The following is a 23,547-nucleotide window of genomic DNA, read 5'->3' as shown; positions in this document are numbered from 1 at the left end:
ACCCCCCCCTCTCCTAGGGGTGCACCCATGAGGATGGGTGCTCTCAGCTCCCTTCTCCCTTTGCAGCGCTGGTTTTGGGCTGCAAGACCCCCTCACACCTTCGTAAGGGGCTTCACACCCTGTTTGCCGGGGTGGGGAGCATGGAGGGGGGGGTTGTGTGTGTGTGGGGAGGGGGTGAATTGATTCCCAAGACGTGATCTGAAAGGTGGGAGAAGTAACTTCAATTTCCCCAATCGCCACCTGGATGGTTTGGCTGCTGCCCAGCCCCCAAAAACAGGCTGCAGAGGGTCTCATCCCCCCAAAGCCCCCTCTGTTGTGACTCCTGGGGCTGGTCTCCTCTTGCTGAGAGGGTTTGGGGGGGGGCAGCAATGCTGCTTCCCAGAAGCAAAGGTGTGGGATATCTATATTATATATACATTTGCTTCCCAGCTGCCCGCGAGTCATCTGGAGGGCACTGGGACGACTTTGTAATTAATTTATTTAATTCTTTTTTTTCTCTGCTGGGCTTGTTCAGCTGGTTTCCAGCCGGAATAAACCCGACAGTCACCTGGGTTTGTTTGCCAGGGGTGTTTTCCAGCGCGGGGCTGGGTGGCTGAGGCGTGTCAGCAGGTAACGCTCGCGACACTGGAGCAAAACTCCTTTCCAGCAAGGAAAACACAGCCCCAAACACGGAGGGAATAGGTAAGATAGGCTGCAGCTCATCCTGAAGATGCTGGGACCACCACACATAGGGTGGTCCATGCAGTGATTTAACTTGTCTTTGGTTATTTGCCTTATGGGGGGCTTTTCTTTGGAGGGGGGGGGGGGTAAAAGGCCTGGGTGGAATACCTGTGAAGAGGGGGGACATGGAGCTGTGTTTTGGGAGTGTTGGTTGTAAAATATCCCAGGGAAAAATCCTCTTTTCCTGGAAAAATTTGAAAGCTCCTGGGATGCTTGTGTATGGGTGAGGGGAGGGTTAACAGGTCGTGCCGGCGTACGAGGGGTTAAAAGGCAAGGAGGGGGTTAAATCCTGCTTGGGGGGGGGTGTGTTTATATATTAGGTTTGGGAGCACCAGGAGTGTAAATCAGAGTTGATTGGGAAGAAGAGGAGGAGGAGGAGGGGGTGGAGATGCTGCCCAAAATCCCGGCATCCCTCGGTGCAGCCGCTGGACCGCGGCTCCCATCCGGCCGCCAGCCCTCGGCCGCAGGGATCTGGGGGGGTTGTTGGGGTGGGTGGCTGGTTTCCAGCGGGGTGTCACCCACCCAGGGCACCCCGTTAGGGCTGACAGTGGGATTTAATCCCTATCTGGGTTGGTTAGGGGGGGTTTCTTTTTGCCATTCCCCCCCCTTTCCTCCCCATTCCCAACGTCGCTTCCCCGCCGGGGGCCTGCTCGGCCGATGCGGACACAAAGCCGGAGGAGACGCGGCCTTCCCAGGTCAGCAAACCCATCTTTCCCCCCTTCCTTCCCACCCATAAATCCATCATAAATCCATATCTATATACATCCTGCATCCATAGGGTATCTCCTCCCCTCCCAGGCCGCCCCTCGCTGCCGCCAGCTTTGGGGGGGGGGTTGTTATTCCGTGATATTTTATGGCTCTTAAAGACACTGGTGGGGAAAAAGAAGCTGGAAATGGGGAGGGGGGAGGTGGGAATGGGAACACTGAGCTTATCCCACACCCTTTCCTGGGTTTTTTCCCCCCCATTTTCTTGCTAAATCTGCAGTGGGCTGTGAATCCCTCCCAGGCTTTCCAGCACCTGCTGGAAGCTGGGATTTCAGGCTGGGGGGGACAGGGGGGTGTGGGAGCTTCCCATGGGATGATTTTGACAGCAGATAATGGTGATTTTCTCCCTTTTAAATGATTATATTTTGGGAGGGGACACTGTGTTGTGGGGGGTGTGAGGCTGGCATTGCACCCCACAAGGGTTGTGATATTCAACCCCCCCTCGCCCCCTGTTTGAGCCAGGTTGGTTGTAATAAGTGTGTTTAGGGAGTTTTCCCCCAAAAAAACCCACCCCCAACCCAGTAAATAATAAAACCAAGTGAATTAAGGCATCTGAGGGGGGGAACCCCAGCTTTTTAGGGGGTGGTTGAGTAGCTGCTTGCAAATCAGGGAGGGGAATTAGGGATATCAGGGATGCAAATCCATCGCTCTCACCACCTGATGCTGGGGGGTTTGGGTGGGGGGGTGTTTAATTATCAGCCAAAATAAGGTGAGCAGGAGGAAAAGTCACTGATAAAGGGGGGGAGAGGGTTTAATTTGGGGGCTTGAGATAAAAAAACCTCCTAAATTATAGGGAATCTTGAGCTGGAAGCAGAAATAGGTACCAAAAAAACCCCCAAAATCAACTTTTCTGCCCCTTTCCCATGTGATTTCTGGTTGAACTTCTTCCCCACTCCGATCCTTTTCCGAGGTAGGTTCACAGTGGGATTGATTTGCAAAGCATTGAGAGGTCAAAATCAGGATAAAGAAGCAGCCTGGGGAGGTTTTGGGGGGATAAATGAGGAGTTTTTGGGGGGTTAAATGAGTTTTGGGATGATAAATGAGGAGTTTTGGGGGGATAAATGAGGAGTTTCCATCACTTTCTGGGGGTCTCCACAAGAAATCTTGGTGCAAAGCTGGTTGCCTTTTAATTAAAGTGGGATAATTATGATTTTTAACTGATTTTTCTCTCTCCTCCCCCTGCTTTTTGCCCTGTGTTTGTGCTTCTCACAGCATGAGCTGCATGAGGGATGGATTTTGTTATTCCCCCAGTTCATCAAATAAATCAAAGGGGGGGGGGGGAAACACCCCACAGTAGTTTTCCAGCTCTTGGGATTTTTAGCTGGAATATCTGTGGGATATTTGCCCTGAAGAGTCATTTTGAGGTGAAAGAGGGGAAATGCCACATTCAGGAAGAGCTTTTTTTGGTGAGAGTTTGCAAAGAAATCAGCAAATTGTCTTGAATGTGAGTTTTCATGGAGATTTTTCCTGGGAAAACCCATTTTTAATCATTTTTTAAATTATTTTTTTTTTAAAAATTTAAAAATCCCTATTTGGAGGTGTTTGGGGTTTTTTTTAAGGAGAAACCTCCATCTTTTTGCTATCTCTTTATCCCCATTGCTCGTTGAATCACCCAGTTTTGGGGGACTTTTGAAGATGGGGGATAACTTTTTCTCCATGGGGATAATGTTTCATCACTGGACCCCTCATTCCTGCACTGACACCTTGAAACCTCCACAAAGAATTCCTTGGAAAATGGGGAAATAAGGAATGCAGGCCTTAAATATGCTGTGCCAACTCCATTTGGGCTGGGGTGGGGGGGATAAAACAACCCCCCCACCTCATTTTGCAGCAAATATTTGCTGGGTTTTTGGGTTGGTTTGGGGCTATTTTAGTTCTTATTTTAAAGGATTGAGGTTTGGAGGGGTGGAAAAGCATCCCTGCTTTGTTCTGGGGACTGTGCTGTGCTCCTCAGCATCCTCTGTGCTGGAAATTGGAATTATTTCTATTTATTTGCTTAATTTTTTTAGCCAAGGTGATGGGGAAGGGAAAATCACCCTGAGTGGGGATGTGGAACTGTTGGCTGGAGGGATTGATAATGAGTCGGAAGAAACTCTTGAGACACAAAAGCCCTTTCTTATTCCCACCCTCCCTCCCCTTTCCACCCTTTATATAAATAGCTCTGGGGTTATTTATGAGGAGGGATTAATGTGGCTGGGATGCAGGGAGGAGGCAGCAGGTTGGAGGGGGAGGGAGTGATGGGGGGGGATTCCCAGTGTTAATCCTGGCTGTATCCCTGCTGGGATATTAGGGATATTATTATTTTTTGCCCTAAAAAAACCCTCCCCATATTTATTAAAAATAAAAAGAGGGTCAGTGGGATGGGTTGGAAGATGCTTTAACTGGGAACTGGTACCCCCCCTTGGGGCTGGCATCCCTCCCTGCCAGCTGGGACCTGTCGCTCCGGTTGCTGCAGCTAAAAATAACCCAAATAAAGCCCAAGAGCCTCCCAGCTTGGGAGGTGGAGAAGGGTCGGGCCGGGTTTAGCAGCTGGTCCTGCTTTTCTGCCTTTATTTAGACCTGGCTCTGTTTATTTTCCCTCCCCACCCTGGGTTGGGAGGGAGATGGGGCCGAACCGTGATGCGGGGTGAGGACCCAGCACCTCTCATGGGTTTAAATCCCAGTGTTCCCAGTTCAGCATCACATCCCAACATCCCTTGGGGATTACAGGGCAGCTTGGATTTTTCCTACACCCCCTTTTTTATTTTTTTGGCTAGCCCAGTCTGGGCAGCTCATCCCCATCAGCTTTTCCATCCCCCTCCTGCATCCCATGTTGCTACTGGGATGCTCCTACCCCCAGGAGCAGTTTTGCTATGGAAAACTACACAAAATAACCCCTTTTTTCCCTTTTTCCCCCATTTTCCACCCTCTTTTCCCCCTTTTTTCCACCTTCTTTTAAAAGCTAAGCTGAATTAAAGGCTGGTGGAGGGTTTGTTTTGGAGGGTTGGGAAATCTCTGCGTGCTCATGGCCAGAAAAATAACCAGCCCTGGGACAAATCGGGCTGGAGGGAGCTTATGTCAACTGTCAAAATGGGAAGAGTGACCTTCTCCTGGGATCAAATCAGGATTCAGCCACAGGGCCTGGCTCATGCATCGTCTCTGGATGCAGAAGCCGTTGGGGGACTGGAGGGGCGAAGCAAAACCAGTAAGCAAACTGGGTTTCTTTGTTTTTTGGATCAAACCATTGGAGTTTCTGCTGGGTTTATTTTCCCTGGGGGTTGTTTTCCTCTTTGCTGGTTGGTTGGTGGTTTTTTTGGGAGGCTTATTTCCCCCCCCACCCCATCATCCTCACTTGCTGGAGCTGGTTTGCCATGGATTTATGGCTCTGTTGGCATCGCATCCATAGGGATAAAAGCTTGTGGAAAGCAGGGAGAGGAGGGAAACTCCTGTTCCTGATCTGATGGGGAGTGGATTAGGTGATACAGGAGAGCAGCCTTGGCTGTGCCAGGGAAAGAGTTCAAGGAGGAGGGAGGGGGAGGGAGTATTCCCAGTTCCTCCTGCTGAATAAGGTCCTGCTAAGGTGCTCATGGAGGCACCAGGAGCGTGGCAGAAGCAGCTGGAAGGAGGTTTTGCAGTGGGAAAGAAGGTCGAGGGGAGGAAGGGGGGGTTGTAGTTGTTTGGGGTGGGGGTTAGGGGTGGGAAAGGGCTGGCTGGCTCTTGGCTGGATGCTTTGGGGGGGGGTGGGGGGTGGCTTGCAGTGGGGTGAGGTTGGGTTTACCAAGCACTTCCCAGCTGGGTGGGTTGGCAGCATCGTGCTGTGATTGTGAGGGGGTAACAGCTCGTTTTGGGGGGAGGGAATGCAATGGGGAGAGGTGGGTGCAGACCTCACTCCCCCCTCCCATCCCCTGCGGCTCGGGACAGGGGGTGTTTTGGGGTGTAAACAGCCCGAATTAGAGGAGTTTGGCCCCCGTTTTGCTCTTTGCAGCCTCTTGGGCATCATTTCTCCCCCTCCCCCCCGCATCGCGCCTCGGGCACGGGGCGAAGGGGGGGGGGGGGTCCCCCGTCCTGTCCTTCCTCTTCCTCCCGGTGACCTCTGGGGCTCCGTGCCGGGTGTCTCCGGTTACCGGGCCGGATGAGCCATCGATCCTGAGGAGGATGCTCGGCGCTTCCACCCGCCCAGACCTTCCAGCTCCACGCACGGGGTGGATCTGCAGAGCAAACCGGGACCTGGGAGCAGCTCCTCTGCTTCCTCACAAGGTTTCCCAGCAGCCAGAGCTGGATCCATCGCGCTTTGGGGTCTCCCCACGTCGTCTCCTCTCCCAGGGATGGATTGGGGGGGCTGATTGCCTTTCTCAACCCATCTCTCCTCTTTTCCTGCAGGAAAGCCTCGGGGAAGGGCCCAGGTAGAGCATCTGGCCCCCCTGCACCATGGCTTCGTCTGAGTTGCCCTCCCACCCTGCAGTAGGTACTGTCAACCCCCTGGGGCTGGGTTTTTTGGGGGTGGAGGGAGACACCCAGCCTTGGGTGGAAAGAGGAGGGGTGCAGTCAGCTTGGGAGCACCCTGGAGCCCTTTTGGGGTGGGGAAAACACAAAGGGCTGTTGCATCTTGCAGGCTTTTGGGGGTGATGTTCCTTCTTGTCCCCAGCATCCCTCCCCCGTCCCCAGCATCCCTCCCCCGTCCCCAGCATCCCTCCCCCGTCCCCAGCATCCCTCCCCCGTCCCCAGCATCCCTCCCCCGTCCCCAGCATCCCTCCCCCGTCCCCAGCATCCCTCCCCCGTCCCCAGCATCCCTCCCCCGTCCCCAGCATCCCTCCCCACCCTGGGGTACAGCAGCCCCATGGAGGGGGACACACACACCAGGTGACCCCATTTCTGCTCCCAGGTGACCATCTGGCCCCAGAGACCCCCAGCCCCCTGCCCCACGGGGAGGAAGACGTTGGTGAAGCCTTTGACTTTGAGGACAGCGAGGAGGAAGAGGAGGAGGAAGAAGACTCAGCGGCTGAGCCGAGCAGTGAAGTGGTTCTCCAGGCACCTCCTCGCAGGCGGAGGGCTGCCAGCTCCAGCATCGGTGAGGGGGGCAGGTGGGGGGGTCCCTGGTGTCCCCACCATGTCCCCTTTGGGTGGCAGTGCTGCAAACCTGGGTGCCAACACCCTCTCTCTTTTGCTTTTCCTCTCTGCAGATGGGCTGGTGCCAGAGACCCAGGAAGGGTATGTGGGGTGTTGGGGAGATTTGGGGGGGATTTTAGGTGCCTCAAAGGGGAAAACACACCTTTGGGGTTCATGTGTTGTCATCTCCACCCAGTGTTTGGCATGTTGCAGTCTGGTGCCGTGCCTCAGTTTCCCCAGTGTCTCCCTATTTCTTGCTAAGGGGCCTGCAAACAAAAGAGCCCTGGGGTTTTGGGGTGCACCCTGCAACCCTGGGGATCTGGGGGGGAAGGGGAGATGCTTTGGGTACCATCTGGGTCTTGTGGTTAACTGGCTGGTGGGGGCCCTCATCCTCCACACTGAGGAAACACCTGGGATGGGTGTTTGAAGGGGGCTGGTGTTTGCCCCAGCTGCAGATTTGGGGGGAAGGGCTATGAATTTGGCTGTGAGGAGGGTTTGTTGTTGTCCCCCCCCACCCCCAGCAGAGCACTTACGGGGTGCAGTGAGAGGGACAGGACCCCCACTGGGGATGGGGACTCTCTCCCTGTGCTCCCTGATGCTGGGGCATCATCCCACCACGTGCAACCTGGGGCTAAAATAAGGTTAAGGTTTGTGTTGTCCCCCTAAAACCTGGGTCCCCCTAAAACCTGGGTCCCCCTAAAACCTGGGTCCCCCTAAATCCAGGATCAAGCAGGTGTGTGATGGGGGGGTGGGGGGGGCATGATGCAAGCTTTATTCTGTGCTCATAGTAGGAATGGGGGGGTTGGTGGGGGGGTACAGGGCCTGGGTGTGCCCCATCCTGGGGTTTTATACCCCTGGGATGCTTCCTGACCCCCCCTTCCTTGCAGGCTGCCAGTGGGGGTGAGCAATGGGGAGGCTGGTGGAGACCCCCCCAGCGGTACCCAGACCTGGAAGAGGAAAAGCGGTCGCAGAGGTGGGTTAAAACGGTGTGATAAACACCCCACCCAAGGCTCCAGAAGGGTTTCTCCATCCTTGGGTGCTGACCTGAGCTCCTGGGGTGGGGGTTTGTCCCCCCCAAAGGTGAACGCTTCGAGTTCCCAGCGGTGGAGGACGATGTGATCTACGATGACGTCCCCTGTGAAAGCCTCGATGCTGAGCAGGATGGTAAGAGCAGATCCCCCCCCCAACCTCCTCTCCATATTCCCTAGGGACCATGTGCCTGTTTCCCAGCCAGGTAAACTGAGGCACGCTCCAGGAAGGAGCAGCACATCCTAGAAGGATACAGAAGGGGGAATAACCCTGTGGGGAAAAAACCCACTGGGATTTGGGAAGGGTGAGGGTGGGTGTGTTCCCACAGGATTTGGGGCATCTCCTGAGGGTTCCTGGGGGGAGGAATTTGCTTTCCTGAAGGGAAAAGCAGCTGGTTTCCCATTGCCAGGCCCAGGCACGGAGCGGAGCCTGATCTATGAGGAGGTGCAGCGGGGTGAGGGGCCGCGGGCTGGTGACGACTTGGGCTGGAGCTCCAGCGAGTTCGAGAGCTACAGTGAGGACTCAGGGGAGGAAACCAAGCCAGAGGCTGAGCCAGCCAAGCAGCGAGCATCCTTCCAGCCCAAGGTAATGCTTCCATTTCCTTTTCTTTCCTTAAAAAAAAAAAAAAATAAAAAATTATCATTTCCATTCCTCTTTTTCCCTGGGTTTGCTTGTCCAAAGGCACCAGAGCATCCAGCCTGGCTGCTCCAGCAGCTGGTGAAGCAGAGGATGCTGTGGCTCCTGGGGTCACCCGGTGCAAAACCAGCCCAAAACTTCAGGGGTTTCATTTCTTTCTTTGTTTATTTTCTTAACTCCCTTTTGTTTTTAACTTCCCCATCCCTTTCCTTTGCATTTTGGCATTGCTGGAGCACGGCCACTGCTTCCCCCCCACCACCCCCCTCATGCTTGCTCCCTTCCCTGCTCAAGCAAAGCTGGATTTTTTGGGAAGATGCTGCTTATACTGTGCTGCTTTGGGATGATTTCTCCTCCTCTCTCTTTGTTTTTTTTTTTTTGGCTGCTTACCTGGATCTCTCCTCTGCCTTCTCTCACCTCCCTCTGCCTTCTCCTCCTGCCTGGTTTGCTTTGGGCTCAGCTTTCTCCAGACCTGAATAGACTAAAGGAGAGATACGCCAGGACTAAGAGGGACATCCTGGCTTTAAGAGTTGGGGGGAGAGACATGCAGGAGCTGAAGCAGAAGTACGATTGGAAGGTACTGTCCCACCTCCATCCCTTGTCCCCCTTCTCCCCCAAATTTCCCAGGGAAGGGTGGGGAACCCTTCCAGACTTTATCCAGCCTGAATTCATCCTGGTTTTATCCCCCAGATGAGGGAAAAGAGAATAATCATGAATTAAGCATCACAAAGCTGCCTCTCGTGTCCATCTGTCTTGCAGCTCCCTGTCCTCCAGCTGCCCAAACTATTTGCTTTTGGGTGTCTGTGTTCTTTTAAGGGGCGTTTGGATGAAGCAAAGTCACCTGTGGGATAGATGCATCCAAGAAGGTGTTTTTTTTGCCCCGGTACAGGGTGGAAATCAGGTGGGGAAGGAGATTGTTGAGGTGTAGAAACCTTAGAGCAAAGCCTTTTGCAGCTCCCCCTGCTCCAATCCCCTCCCCAAACCATCCAGTTTGGCCTTGTTACGGCTGGTTTGGGTTGGGAAGCTGATGCTGATGTCAGCTTGGGGTTAAAAACGCTGTGATTTGAGGTATGAAAGGCCAGCACACCCCCCCCCCCCATGACACCCACACCCACATCCTTCTCATATGTAACACCCTTCACCATGATGGGGGGGTGGGGGGGGGGATGGATGCACTCGTGCCTCCTTTCCCTTCCTTCCCCCTCTGCTTCTGCTGCATGCTCCTGCTTTGCTCGCGCCTGCTTGCACACAGCCCTGGCCCTGCAGAGGGAAAAGATGCTTGGAGCATCCTTCTTCCCTCAGCCACGTGCCCTCTTCTTTCCTCCCTGGTGACACACGTGGTGGGGGAGGAAATGGGAATGATGCTTGGAAGGGGATGGTAGAGCTGCATCCGGACCAGAAACAGGGTCCTGGTGCTGCCTTGAGCATCCCGGTCCCTCTCACCCCTCTGCCCAGATGACCCAGCTGATGAAAGCAGCCAAAAGTGGCACCAAGGATGGTTTGGAGAAGACCAAGATCGCAGTGATGAGGAAGGTGACGTTCCTACACAGGAAAGAAGCTCCAGGTAAGCAGGGAAACCAGGCTGCTGGCTTTTGGGGGCCTCAACAAGGGCCTTTTGGGGGGTATTTTTAAAACAACCCCCACTCTGAATCCTGGTGGCTCTCAGCTTTTCCTTCTGCTGATTCATTTTCTGCACTTTAAGCTCTTACTTGACCTTTCCCCCCTCCCCATCATCTCTGCATCCCTGTGTGAGCTCGGTCAATTTGACTTGCTCCTTGCTCCCAGCACCCACACCCTTATGGGGACAAGCACCCCAGCACCCATGGGTGCCCCTCCTTGGACACAGGGCAGGATCTGTTCCCAAGATGCTGGTTTCTTTTAGAGGGGGGTGAGGATGTTTTCCTAACACACCCCACCATCACGTAGGGGATGGGGAACAGAGGAGGAGGAGGAGGGCAGCAGAGGTGGAAAAGCAGCCTCCTGCCCGCAGGAGCTCGAGGGTCTCCCTGGAGCATCGTGGGGGAGGTAGGATCCCAGTGTGCAGCCTCTGGCTTGACTGGGGCTGCCTGGGGGATCCGGGGTGTGTGTCCCAGCCTGGCTGCATGTCTCTCTCCCCCTCGACGTGGCTTAGCTTTGCTGGGGTGTTTTTAGGGAGCTTAAATGCTTTTGGGGTCTCCCCATGCTAAGGATGGGATGCTGGAGAGCATCCCATCATCTCATCCCCCCCCCCCCCGGGGTGCTGGAGAGCATCCTGCACCCCAGGGCACGGAGCTGGGGAGAAGGAGCTGGCAGGGGGCTGGCGGCCAAGGGGCAGCGATCCTCCCTGCCATAATTAGGGAAGGAAAAAGGTCAGCCGGCTGGCAGCGCCCTCCCCTCCGGCTCGGCCGGTCCTCCCCGCTACCGGCTATTTATAGGCGCCGGGGATGGGGCCGGGGTGGCGGTAGCGGGGCCTTGCGGCCATGTGGAAGAAGCGCCCATCCCCGCATTGCAACGCCGCCTTGGCTCGCTCACCCTCCTCTTCCTCTGCTGCTTCAGCCTCGGGTAAGGCATCTCCCTGGCGGGGCAGCAGCCTCCCCCTCTCCCTTTCCCCTCTCACTCCCTGCGCTGCTTTTAACTCCTCCTCCTCCCCATTCCCCCCCTTCCTCAGCTCGCTCGCCCCTACCCTTGGAGCAGCAATGGGGCTGCTTCCTTCCCCCACCCCACCATCCCACCCTACCCAGGGTGGATTTCTTTTGGGGGAGGCCAGGGACCCTTTGTCTCGTCCCCTCCCCGTGGGGAGCTGGCTCTGTTGTCCCTGCTCACAGCCTGACTCATGCTGGTGTCCGGTGACAGTGGCTGGAGCTGGGGGACAGACACATGATGCTTGGAGGACGCTGGGGTCCGTTTCCGCTTGCAGCTCCAAACCCCAACGCAGCCCCCAACCCCCCCCAACATCCCAGCCAAGCAGCTCTAAAGGCTTAGACCCCCAAAAAAAAGCCTAAAATTGGGATTGTTTGGAGGTTTTTTTTGGGTTTTGGTTGGTTTTTTCCCTGCAGGGGACTCTGAGGAGGAGGACACGGGTTTCCTGGAGGTCACAGTCTCTGACATGAAGCACCCGCCGCCCGAGCTGGGCCCCATGCCTGAGGGGCTGAGCCCGCAGCAGGTCGGTGTGGGGTGGGGTTGTTTTTTGGGGTTGGGGAAGGGGGGGGGGTGACAGGGATGACACGCCACACACAGGGCTTCCCCCTTGGTCTTGTGATTGAGCAACGGGAGGGGAAAGGGCGAGTCAGCAGAAAGCCACCCGTGCCACCGCGTCAGCACTTCTGCAGCACCCCATGCCTGCCTCACCCCCACCCTCAAACACCCCTCCCATGAGTCCTGCTGCTTGGGGAAGGGGAAGGGACAGGGATGGATGGGGCACCATGGCTGAGCCCCAGCATCCTTGCAGGTGGTACGGCGGCACATCCTGGGCTCCATCGTGCAGAGCGAGCGGAGCTACGTGGACTCCCTGAAGCGCATCTTGCAGGTGGGGGAACCCCTGTTTTTTAGCCCTTTTTTGGGGGTGGGGGGGGAAGCACAGGGATTTGGGGCTGCTGATACATTGGTGTATCCTGCAGGATTACAGGAACCCGCTGATGGAGATGGAACCCAAGGTGCTGAGCGCCAGGAAGTGCCAGGTGGTGTTTTATCGCCTGAAGGAGATCCTGCAGTGCCACTCCATGTTCCAGATCGCCCTCGCCTCCCGCGTGGCCGAGTGGGACTCAGCAGAGAAGATCGGGGACCTCTTCGTGGCCTCGGTAGGAGGGGCAGTCAGCAGACCACTGCCAAACAAACCTCCCCCCCTGGACCCCTCTCTGATAGCAGGGGTGGGTTGGAGGATTTCAGTGGTGCAGCTCCAACCTGGGGTACCACCAGCATCCTCAGCATCACCTCCAAAAATCCCTCAGCCACCCCCATGTTTTGCCTCACCGACCCACCTTTTTGGGGGAGCTCCAAGCCATTGCTGCTCTCCTCCTGCCTTCTCCCCAGTTCTCCAAGTCGATGGTGCTGGATGTCTACAGTGACTACGTCAACAACTTCACCACTGCCATGTCCCTCATCAAGAAGGCTTGTCTCACCAAACCTGCCTTCCTCGACTTCCTCAAGGTCAGCAGTACCTAGATGCAAGTGCCATGGGGCTGATGGGCACCATTATAGGTGAAAACTCTTCTGTTTTGGGATCATTGGTCTCTCTTTCTTTTTCCCCTCCCTGCAGAAGAGGCAGATGGCCAGCGCTGACCGGGTCACGCTCTACGGGCTGATGGTGAAGCCCATCCAGAGGTTCCCCCAGTTCATCCTGCTCTTGCAGGTATGAGCAAAGGGCTACCAGCACCCAACTTGTTTTGCACCCTATTTTTTGCAGCCTGGGTGCTGTGGGGAGTAGAGGGTTTAGCGAGGAACATGTTTTGGGGGTGTCAGCTTGGTTGCAGCATCAGGGGCTTTCCCATGGATCATCCTCCAAGCTTTGACTTGGAGGTGCTGAAGGTGCTTCTTCCACTTGCAGCGTTCCCCAATGGGATTGATTTATTTTCTGGGGTGGCTTTTGCCCCCTCCATCTTCTCCCCCACCCCAGGACATGCTGAAAAACACCCCCAAGGGCCACGCAGACCGCTTGTCCCTCCAGTTGGCCCTCACTGAGCTGGAGACGCTGGCGGAGAAGCTCAACGAACAGAAGCGCTTGGCCGACCAAGTGGCTGAGATCCAGCAGCTCAGCAAGAGCATCAGCGACCGCAGCAGCCTCAACAAGGTGGGGTCCTTCAGCCTCACCTCCTCATCCTCAGGGTGGGTGGGTTATTTTGGAGCTGGCCATGGAGCTCTGTGGCTCTCCTGCCTTCCTCTTTGCATCGAGGGGGGGTGGTTTTGGGAAGCCAGGATTCCTGTTTTCTCTGGAAGGATGTTGAGTAAAAGTCAATCTTGAGGCTGCTGTGGGGAAACTCCTCTCCAGGGACCAGGGGGGACGAGCTGCTTTGTCTCATCTGCCTGATTTTGCAAGTGTTGGGTGAAAAAAAACAAACCCATAGATGAAGCTGTTGTGACACATCCTGGGCTGGGACCAGCTGTGGAGGCAAAAACCACAGCTGGGCACCCGCCAGCTCGGTCCTGGGATCATGATTTAGGGTCAGGATGTGAAGAGAGACCCAAAAGGGGCTGTGAAAGGGCCTTGCTGGGCTCTCTGGGCTCTCTTGGTGGTTGGCCATCCAGGGTGCAAAGGGGGTTTTGCATCCTGCACCCATAGTGGATCATTGCACCAGCTGCCTCTGCAGAGCGCTTGGAGCCGTCGGTGCTCCCAGCTGGAGGAAAGTCCTTGCAAATAAGGAAGAAGCAACCTGAAATTTTTGGGGGGGCAGGAGGTTTGTGGGGACCCCCCTACCCCAGGCTGAGCACCCCTGCTCTGTTCCTTCCACAGCTGCTGAGCTCAGGGCAGCGGCAGCTCCTGCTCTGCGAGACGCTGACTGAGACGGTGTACGGAGACCGGGGGCAGCTCATCAAGTCCAAGGAGAGGAAGGTTTTCCTCCTGAATGACATGCTGGTCTGTGCCAACATCAACTTCAAGTACGTGACCCCAACCTCCCCACCCCCTTTTCAAAGCATCAGGGTAGCACCCTTCTCCCTTCCCCACCTTGATTTTGGGCTGGGTGGGGGTTTTTCTAGCTCTACCCCAAAGGCTTTTAAAACCACCTGGTTTGGGGTTGCTTTGTCCCCCTGCTTTGGCAAAGCCACCATCCCTTGGTGCTGTGGGATCCCTGTGGTGGTGGTAGGGGGCCTGGACACCTTCAGGGCTTGGTGGAGGATGCCTGAGGGCTAATCCTAGATCTATGAGCTAGAAATAAAAACACATGAAAGCCTGATGTGAAGGATGCTGCAGAGGTGGGGAGGATGGACACACAACCCCTCCTTGAGCTTCCCATAACACCTCTCTGATTGTTTTTCCCCCCCTCTTCCAGGCCAGTGACCCCAGGGTAGGTGCAGAGTGTGGTCTGCTGTGGTTGTGTGCCCCATGTTTTGGGGGTGCAGGCATGGACTGGTGCACGATGTGGGGTTGGAAACGGGGGCTGGGTGTGCAAGATGTGCTTCACCGGGGCTGGCAGAGGGGAAACCACGGCGCCTGCTTGACTGACTGACAGACACCTTGTCCTTGCATCCTCCCTTGGCAGAGGCCAGCTGGAAATTAGCAGCCTGGTGCCCTTGGGTCCCAAATACGTGGTGAAGTGGAGCACGGCCCTCCCACAGGTACAGGTGGTGGAGGTGGGACAGGAGAGCGGCACCTATGACAAGGACAACGTCGTCATCCACAACGCCGGTGCCAAGAAGCACGTGCCAGCCGGGCAGACCTCCCACAGTGAGCACCCATCCATCCCCCTTGACCCCGTGCTGAGGTGGTTTTTGGGTGAGGGTGGGGATGGAGCATCATCTGTGGACCTCATTTCTCCGTTTCTCCACCCAAGATAAAGTCTACCTGGGGCCACCGCGGCTCTTCCAGGAGCTGCAGGACTTGCAGAAGGACCTGGCGGTGGTGGAGCAGATCACCCTTCTCATCAGCACCTTGCATGGCACCTACCAGGTGTGTGTGTACCAAAGCATGGTCAGACTGATGGTTTGGGGAGCACCAAGCTTGGGTCCCTGGTTCATCAAGGACTGTGTGACGTCTCATCCTCTGTACCCCAGCAGATGAAGTTTTGGGATGGCTCAGGCTTGTTTTGGAGGCACTTCTGTGATGTGTAACTTCTCTCCCCAGAACCTGAACATGACAGTGGCCCAGGACTGGTGCTTGGCGCTGCAGAGGATGATGAAGGTGAAGGAGGAGGAGATCCACTCTGCCAACAAGTGCCGCCTCCGTCTCCTCCTACCCGGGAAGCCGGATAAGTGAGTTTCCAGGTCATGGGTGGGCTCTTTCCACCTCAGGGAGGAGGAAGAGGAGGCTGAAGATCAACTTGGTGCTGCTTTCCCCGCGCAGGTCTGGCCGCCCCATCAGTGTCATGGTGGTCTTCATCACTCCAAACCCCCTGAGCAAGATCTCCTGGGTGAACCGCCTGCACTTGGCCAAGATCGGACTGCGTGAGTAGCCCTGGGGCACGTTGCTTTCCATCACCCTTGCTTTGAAAAGCCACACTGGGGAGCTTGAGGGGGGAGGGATTTGCATCTCTTGGAGCATCCTGACATGAAAACAGGGCAGGAGACGTGCAGAACGAGGGGATGGAGAACATTTCAGGGGGTTGCAGGTGGGAATTGATGGGAATCGGTAGTTCTGGCTCAAGACACTTTGTGTTGCTGCCCTTGGGTGGCATCTCTGGGATGGCATTGTGTGGTGATGGGTTTCTGTTGGCTCTCATGCTGATGGTGTTGGGACTGACCCATATTCCATTAAACAGACTGAATAAGCCCAGGAGGAGCTTGTTCCCCTACCCTGCCATCCCCGTTCCTATGTAACTCCACCAGCCACTGCAGCAAAATAAAATCAGGGGAAAAAAAACTTTAATGGAAGAAAGGGGGAGAAAAAAATCATTTGAAATCCCATTTGAGTGCTCAGATCTCCCCAGGCTGGAAGGATTTTTGCTTCTCTTGTTTTTAACAGTTTATGTGGCTGTCGTGGTGTTGGGGTTGTTTTTTCCTTTAAATCTGGGCTGCCTGAGGGATAATCCTGTATCCATGAGCTAGAAATGAAAGCACATTAAAGCCTAATGTGAAGAAACACATTAGGATGGGGTGTGTATATATTTAGAAGGGGAAAAAAAACCCTTTATATATATAAAATAATTGGGGTTTGTGGCTGCTGCTGCTGCTGCTGGAGGTGGTTGCTTGGCCATGGGGTGCGATAGTGAAGGGGTGAGATGTAGCCCATGTCTGCAGATGATGGTGGTTTGGGGTTAGAGAGGAGAGCTGCAACCTAAATTACCCATTTTGGGGTCCCATTGAGGAGGGAGAGATGCTGGGGGGGGTGTTGTCAGCCATCCTTGATCTCCTCTGCTTGTTGCAGGGGAGGAGAACCAGCCGGGCTGGCTCTGTCCTGATGAAGACAAGAAGAGCAAAGCTCCCTTCTGGTGCCCCATCCTCTCCTGCCACATGCCAGCCTTCTCCAAGGCCCTTGATCTTCAGGTAAGAGCGATGGCCAACCTCTTCTCCAGCCCCTCTGGACCTCCTTTCCCCATACAACCTTTTTTTTTGTGTAATAAAGACAGAAATCCCCCAGTGGATGGGCTGGGAGGGGGTGGCCAAGGGGTGATGAAGGGGGTGATGCACTGAAGAACTGGAAATACAAGCTGGACTTCGAATGAACCCTGTTTTTTTTTGGGGGGTATGCAGTAATATTGTGCACATGTTGGGGTAATCTGGGGGTGTTATGACCCCCCTGTACCTTGGTCTTTCCTACAGCTGGGTGCTGCAGTGCACAACCCTGTCCAGTCCTCACTGCTGGGCTTCTCCGCCGTCAGCACCTCGCTGCCGCAGGGCTACCTCTGGGTGAGCAAACCAGCCCCAAAACGGGGCAAAACCCACCGGCTTTGGGTCATGCTGGCTGCAAACCCCATCTCCAGTAGCCATCCCCAGTGCTAACACCCATTTTTGCTGGTCCCCACAGGTTGGGGGGGGCCAGGAAGGCTCAGGGGGGCAGGTGGAGATCTTCTCCCTCAACCGCGCCGTGCCGCGGACGGTCAAGTCCTTCCCGGTGGCTTCTCCGGTGCTGTGCATGGAGTACATCCCTGAGGTGGGTGAGGGGGATCCCCTGAGCAGCCAGAAGTCCCAACCAACCACCGACCAGCCCCCTGCATCCTCTCATCCCACGGTGTGCTTGGGATTACGGGATGGCAGGTGAGCCCCTCCCATTTCCCACATCCATCCTGTTTTGGGGCAACTACCAACTGCTAAACCTCAAGGATTCAGCATGATCTCTTGCCCCTTTCCCCCCTCCTCCCTGCTTCCTTCCCCAGCATCGTGGTCTATGGTAGCGTGGACACAGGGACACAATGCTTATTGACCTGCAAAAGCCCTGGCATGCAACCTGTCCTCTGCTTGAAGCACAGCCCAGAGTACCTGTTTGCAGGGCTGCAGGATGGGACCGTGGCTGCTTACCCCAGGAGCAACGGTGAGCACACCCCAAAGCATGTTTTTCAGGGGGACATTTTGGTGGGGCACCCTCAAAAAAACCCCCACAAAGACCAGGAGGTTCCTTCTCAGTGGCTGGTAAAATGGTGATAAATCTCAGCTTTTCACTCCCTCTCTCATTCTTCCCCTTATAGCCTGGGGGTGGAAGGGGGGGGGGGGGGGAATGAGGGTGCTGTGGGACAAATATGCTGTTTTATGTCACCAGGATGAATGCCAAAGGGGCTGGATTTGGGGGGAAAAAAGAGGGGAAAACAGTTTTGGGGAGGGGTTGATACCCACAGCCACGAGTTTTCTTGGAGGATGGTTGTGCTGGGGGGGCTGTGGGGAGGGTCCTGCACTGCCATTCATGAGGACTCAGTACTTTTGGCTTTTAAGAAAAAAAAACCCAAATCATCTTTTTGGATGCTATAAACCGAGCTGACCCCCTCCCACCCCCACCTTCTCCTTTATTCCCTTAATTTGGGGGTTATTTTCCCCGGTTCCAGCTCAGCCCAAGGCTGCAGCTTGCTGAGAGCCTTCCTCCCCAGGGGACTCCTCGGCCTGGGCTGTTAAATACCTTTGCTTCATCGCTAGAGGGTAGGAAAGAGCCTCAAATAATACCCTACATTGGCCTAGTTTTAGACAAAACCCACTTATTTGCTCTGAGAACCTGCAGCGAGCAGCACCAGGGCCAGCCCCGAGCTGGGAAAGATGCTTAAATCCCATTTTTGGGGCGCTGAGCATCCTCTTCCCCACCTTGTAGCAGCCAATTAATGAGGTGGCTTTTATTGAATCCCAATCACAGAGATTCACACCGAAGGTAGTGAGCTGCTGGTGGGGTTTTTAATCTTCTCCCCATCTTTTTGGGAAGGGAAAAGCTTTCCCAAAAATAGCTCAGGGGGTGGGTTTTTTTACAGGGGGAAAATAGGATTTGCTAAAAGATGGCTCAGTTTGAAACTACTGCTGCTGGGAGCAGAGGGCTGAGAGTCCAAAGGGCCTTTTTATCCCTTGGATCTTGGGGGTTTATTTAAAAATAAAATAATCATTTAAAAAAGCCTTGGAAATAAGGAAAGGGGAGCAATTATCTATTGAAACTGCTTGGCTGCTGGTAGTGGGGAATTCATCTGAATCCAGATTGGATGCTGTTCACAGGGACACTCCAGATCGGCCCTGGATGAATCTGCTCTGGAGTGTTGCTTCAAGAGCAAATAAATTTTAAAAAAGAGGGGGAAAATGGGATTTTTTTGGGCTTTTTCCACTGAGGAAGGTGCCTGGGGGTTGCAGGTGGACAGTGTTTGCTGTTAAAAAGCTGTTTGCTTAGGGGGAGGAAAAGGGACTTGGGGGGAAGCTCACACCCCCCCAGCTTCAGCTCTGCCATGGTTGTGGCATTAAGATGCTCAGAGACATCCGAGGTGATGTGTGGGTGTGGGGCAGGGGGTGCAGCTGAGCCCAGCAGCCCTTTTTGGGGTGGTTTCAGCTCCACCAAATGATGATTCTTTTTTTTTCCTTTTTATGGAGCATCCTCTTGTCATCTCCTGCTGCAGGGGGGCTGTGGGAGGCAGCAGAGCAGCCCACCCGCCTGACCGTGGGTACCGGCCCCGTGAGAGCCCTCTTGACGTTGGATGACACCCTCTGGGCCAGCTGTGCCAACCAGGTCACCGTCCTTGATGCCACCAGCCTCCGCACCCAGGTAGGGACCATCACTGGGACCCCTGTGCTGCATCCACACAGGGACTCAGAGATGTCTTTGGGGGGGGATGTGTGGGGTCACATTGGTTTGAGCCCCAAAGGATGTGTGTGTTTGGGTGCATCGTGCCCACATGATGCTCAAAACCCAGGTACAGGATGCTGCACCATCTCCCACAGCTCCATGAACAAGGAATGCTGAATAGCTGGGTGTTTTTTTTTTTTTCTTTAAGAAAACTCCAAACCCCAGCACAGAATCCTTTCTCCCACCCTTAATTTCCACATTTAGTGCCCAAACTTAGTTTGCATGTATTAGCTGTCGTAAATCCAGCCCAACGCTGGTGCTGGGGATGAATAATGCATTGGGGATGGGAGTCGTTTGCAGCCTCTGGTTTTATTTATGACAGGAGCTGGGTGGGGATGTTCCCAGGAGAAAAGGGATGGGGGAGGAAAAAATCTTGAGGGGTGAGGGGGAAATACTTGGGGGGGATGGTGTGAATAGGGTTTGATGTTGAGCTGTGTTAAAGGTCTTGGGGCTGCTTGGGTGGGATGGGTGATTTGGGAATAAATTTGGGGGTTGGACTCTTATGTCTGGAGGTGCCTTCCAATCCCTGCAGTGATTCTGTGAAATCCCACCTGGGGGGTGTGGAACAAGGTGGGGGGAATCATCTAAAAGTTTCTATTTGTCCCCGTTTCATGAAGGTGTTTTTGGGAGGATGCTCTATGCTGGTCACTTCAGGAAGGTGATCAATGCCTGCTCCTCTCTTCTTTCTTTTTAACTTGTGTTTTTTAAATTTTTCTTCACAATTTGATTTGTATTTAAAATAAGGTTCCAAAGCCATGGGAGAAATGAAGCAAAGTTTCAGGTTTCTCCCATGGTGATCTAATTCCTTGATGCTCATATGAGTTTTTATCTTGGGAAATCTGCATCAGGGGGGATTTTTTGATGGAGAATTGTGGTTTTTTTCCTGCAGTGTCTGATAGGGAAATGCTCTGCTGGGGACTGTGGGAAGCAGATGGACCAGCCCATGATCCCCAAATAACTCTTGTAGGGGGCTGAGCCTTTGGTAGTGATTTTTTTGGGGAGTAGGAGGGAAGCAGGAAGTTCTTATTCCATCTTCAGATGGGTTTTGTAGAGGCATCTAGTTTAGCTAATGAGTCTTTTAAAGAAGAAACTCATCAAGTCAGCTCTGGAGGGGTGGGAAAGGCTGTATTACCCCCCAAAAAAAATGAAAAGACCCCAGGAAGAGTTCAATGATGGGTTGGTTGTGGTGTCTTCTGCCCAAGCTGGAGCTCCCAAGGAGCAGCAGGATGTCCAGGTGTGACTCTAGTCCCTTTCTCATGCTCCTGTTGAGAGCCTGAGCTGGCAGGAATTTTAGGGAGCGACCCCTGATGTCCTCTTGGAATTCCCCCCTTGGCAGCAAACCTTCGAGGCCCACCCAGACACAGAGGCCAGTGTCACCCACATGATCAAAGCCGGCAGCGGGGTCTGGATGGCCTTTTCCTCCGGCTCCTCCATCCGCCTCTTCCACACCGAGACGCTGGAGCATCTGCAGGAGATCAACATCGCCACCAAGACCACCTTTGTCCTGCCAGGTAAGCTCTCCTTTCATCCCCCCTGGCTCTTAATTGCAATTAATGGGCAGGCTGGGGTGTCACCCTGTGGCTGTGTTGCTTTGCTTGGTGGCTGCACCGATTGGCAGGGGAACCACACAAGGAGTTTATCTGGTTGGTGGTCTCAAGGTTTGAGCTTGGATCTCTGGGGCTTCATAGAACCCCAGGATGTGTTGGGTTGGCAGGGACCATCAGAGGCCATCTAGTCCCACCCGCTGCTATGGGCAGGGTGCTCAGAGCCCCAGCAAGCCTGACCTTGAAGGGCTCCAGGGATGGGGCCTCCATCACCTCTCTGGGCAACCTGTGCCAGTGATCTACCACCCTCAGAGGGAAGAACTTCTTCCTCATGTCCCATCTCGCCCTGCCCTGCTCTAGTTTAACCCATCACCCCCTCATCCTGTCGCTCCCTCCCCTTACAAACAGCCCTGCCCAGCTTTCCTGTGGGTCCCTGCAGGGACTGGAAGGGGCTCAGAGTTCTCCCCACAGCCTTGTCTTCTGCAGGCTGACCCAGCCCAGCTCCCTCAGCCTCTCTCCGTAGGGGAGCTGCTCCACCCCCTCTGAGCATCTCCATGGCTCCTCTGACCCCTCTCCACCAGTCCCACATCTTCCTTGCATCCTCACGCCCCATCCTTGCCCCTCTGTGTGCATCCACACCCCCACCCCCCACCATCACCCCACGCACCCCATTTTCCCCAGATCACCCCCCAGCACCACCTCCCAGCCGTGTGTCCCCCAACCAGGCCCAGCTGCCCCCAACTCACACCATTGTCCCCCCCACCTTGTTCCAGCTTCTGAGTGACATAATTGCCTAATTAGTCACAAGCAGAACACTCATGTAAGATGCTCCATCTCTCTCCTTTCCCAGGCCCATGTTCCAATATTTATCACTTCCTCTCCTTCCCGGGCGAGCGAGCGTTGGGTATTAATGTGCTTTTGAACCTGCGCTCCCTCATCCCTTTTAACTCGACAGGCCATTAATAAAGTCCTCCTGGAGAAACCAGAGTTGCATCTCCACAGATATATTGCTTCGCCGAGTCCGCCGCCGCGCAGCGCTAAGTCCTGGTGATAAAATATTCATTTGCCATTAGAAGTGTCTATTTTTTTCCTAGTTTCCCCCCACCACCACCACCTCTTTCTTTTTATTTATTTATTTTTAGTGCTGCTTTTGGCTTGGAGACCTTCCTGCAAAGGTGCTGCTTGGATTTTAGGGGGGGCTTCTGGCATGTGCTCCTCATGAAAACTCCGCTGCTGGGAAGATGCTGCTGCAAAACCATCTCTTTCTTCTTAATTTCCTCCTCCCTCCTTCTCTTGCAGGTCAAAAACATGTCCGAGTCACCAGCCTCCTCATCTGCCAGGGTTCGCTCTGGGTGGGCACCGACCAAGGCATCATCGTTCTGCTGCCTGTGCCCCGCTTAGAGGGTATCCCCAAAATCACTGGTGAGTACCCAAAACCACCCTCAAACCCTCCCTGTGTGGATGTGACTGTACATTTGGGCTGATTTTCTTTAGCAAAATCCTTCTTTTGGGTGTTTCTTCCCATCAGGAAAAGGTATGGTGTCCCTCAATGGCCACAGCGGCCCCGTGGAGTTTTTGGCGGTGGCGTTGAGCACTTTGGCCCCTGACGTGCTGAAGGGTGACCAGGAAGAGGAAGAAGAGGGTGAAGAAGAGAAACCCCCGGAACTGGATGGTCCCCCACCTCGAGAAATGAGGAAGAAAGGGATTTTATTACAATATCGCCTCCGCTCCACATCCCACCTCCCCGGGCAGCTGCTGTCGGTGAGGGAAGCGCCGGTCGGCGGCACGCCGGCGCACACCGAGGAGGACGGTTCCATCTATGAGATGGCTGATGACCCTGATGTCTGGGTACGGAGCAGACCCTGTGCCCGTGACGCCCCACGCAAGGAGATCTCCTCTGTAGCCATCATTTCAGGGGGTCGGGGTTACCGTAACTTCAACGCCGAGTCGCCGCGCCGGGGTGGCGACGCCGACAGCACCCTGCTCATCTGGCAGGTCCCGTTGATGCTATAGCATCCCCCTGGGGCAAGCCCTTCCACCCACCTGGCACCTACCTCAAAAAGCCACCCAAAAGCTGCCGGGGAGTGGTCCTGCCCTGGGTGCATCACTCTCTATTTTTTATAAGGTGGAAAAAACTGTTAAAAATGGGCTTTTTTCCCCCCCAAAAAATCCCCCCTTTTTGCATGGGGAAAGAGGAGTTTTTATCAGCGGGAGCGGTGACCTCCCTGCGGGCTTTGGAGGTGCTGGCTCTTTAGCTGAAGGAATCTGTGTGTCTGTGTGAATATCTATATATATATATAAATATATATATAAATATACTGTATATTATTACCTGTATAAAGAAGGAATCTGTATATATTGGGGCACTTGGAGATGCAGGATTAGTGGGGTAGGGGAGCGCTCAGCGGGTGCCGGCTGCGCCGAAATGGGGGTGTTGGTGAAATAGCCTTTTCTTCTTTCTTTTTTGACTGTGAATTGAGGATGTTTAGTACAAAAATCCCCCCGTTGTTGGGAGCTGAGTAAGCAGGGATTCAGGAGGGAAGGAAATTTTGGGAGCGTTGGAAATAAATCCTAGAGGAATCGGTGTGTTTCCTTGTGGTGTTTGGTAACTGGGTTCAGCTGGGAATGGTTTCTATCCTGTGCCTCGGTGGTGGGTTAATAAAAGCTCCCTTTTTGGAGCTGCATTGCTCAAAAAAATCAATAGGAAGCCCTAAAATTCTCATTTTTCATCCCAGAACTGGTGCAGGATGGAAGTAAAATGGGCAGAAGGATGGATGAACCCATCACCTGCATCCCTGGTACCCAAAAGCTCTCTCCATCCTTGACAGTGAAACCAAGGGCTGGGGAGGTGGAAACTTGTCTGAGGACTAAATCAATTTATAATGTGATTCTCTAACTGGCTTC

General features: G+C 54.4%; 1 protein-coding gene across 3 annotated transcripts; it reads left to right on the top strand.

Annotated features, from left to right (window-relative positions):
• Positions 1-1,188: 1,188 nt before the first annotated feature.
• ARHGEF10L (Rho guanine nucleotide exchange factor 10 like) lies at positions 1,189-23,306 on the top strand. Of its 3 annotated transcripts, XM_084274687.1 has the most exons (28): positions 1,189-1,415; positions 5,845-5,929; positions 6,347-6,532; positions 6,645-6,672; positions 7,458-7,543; positions 7,651-7,734; positions 8,009-8,184; positions 9,688-9,796; positions 11,268-11,374; positions 11,660-11,737; positions 11,829-12,008; positions 12,241-12,357; positions 12,467-12,559; positions 12,824-12,997; positions 13,658-13,803; positions 14,196-14,210; positions 14,406-14,590; positions 14,697-14,812; positions 14,987-15,114; positions 15,206-15,306; positions 16,226-16,344; positions 16,621-16,707; positions 16,826-17,055; positions 17,175-17,329; positions 18,873-19,018; positions 20,436-20,610; positions 21,943-22,065; positions 22,172-23,306. In XM_084274687.1, exons 2-28 carry the CDS (start codon positions 5,893-5,895, stop codon positions 22,654-22,656), a joined length of 3,666 nt encoding a protein of 1,221 aa, XP_084130813.1. In that variant the 5' UTR covers positions 1,189-1,415; positions 5,845-5,892; the 3' UTR covers positions 22,657-23,306. The 3 variants fall into 3 exon arrangements, with proteins under 3 accessions (XP_084130813.1, XP_084130814.1, XP_084130815.1); XM_084274688.1 differs by lacking the exon at positions 14,196-14,210; XM_084274689.1 differs by lacking the exons at positions 1,189-1,415; positions 14,196-14,210 and adding an exon at positions 10,159-10,257 and having other exon boundaries at positions 5,862-5,929.
• Positions 23,307-23,547: the final 241 nt, after the last annotated feature.

Source organism: Gallinula chloropus (assembly GCF_964237585.1).
Source record: "Gallinula chloropus genome assembly, chromosome: 23".
Classification (NCBI taxonomy): Eukaryota; Metazoa; Chordata; class Aves; order Gruiformes; family Rallidae; genus Gallinula; species Gallinula chloropus.
Note: the sequence above shows the minus strand (reverse complement) of the source record. Positions and strands in the feature narration are given on the sequence as shown.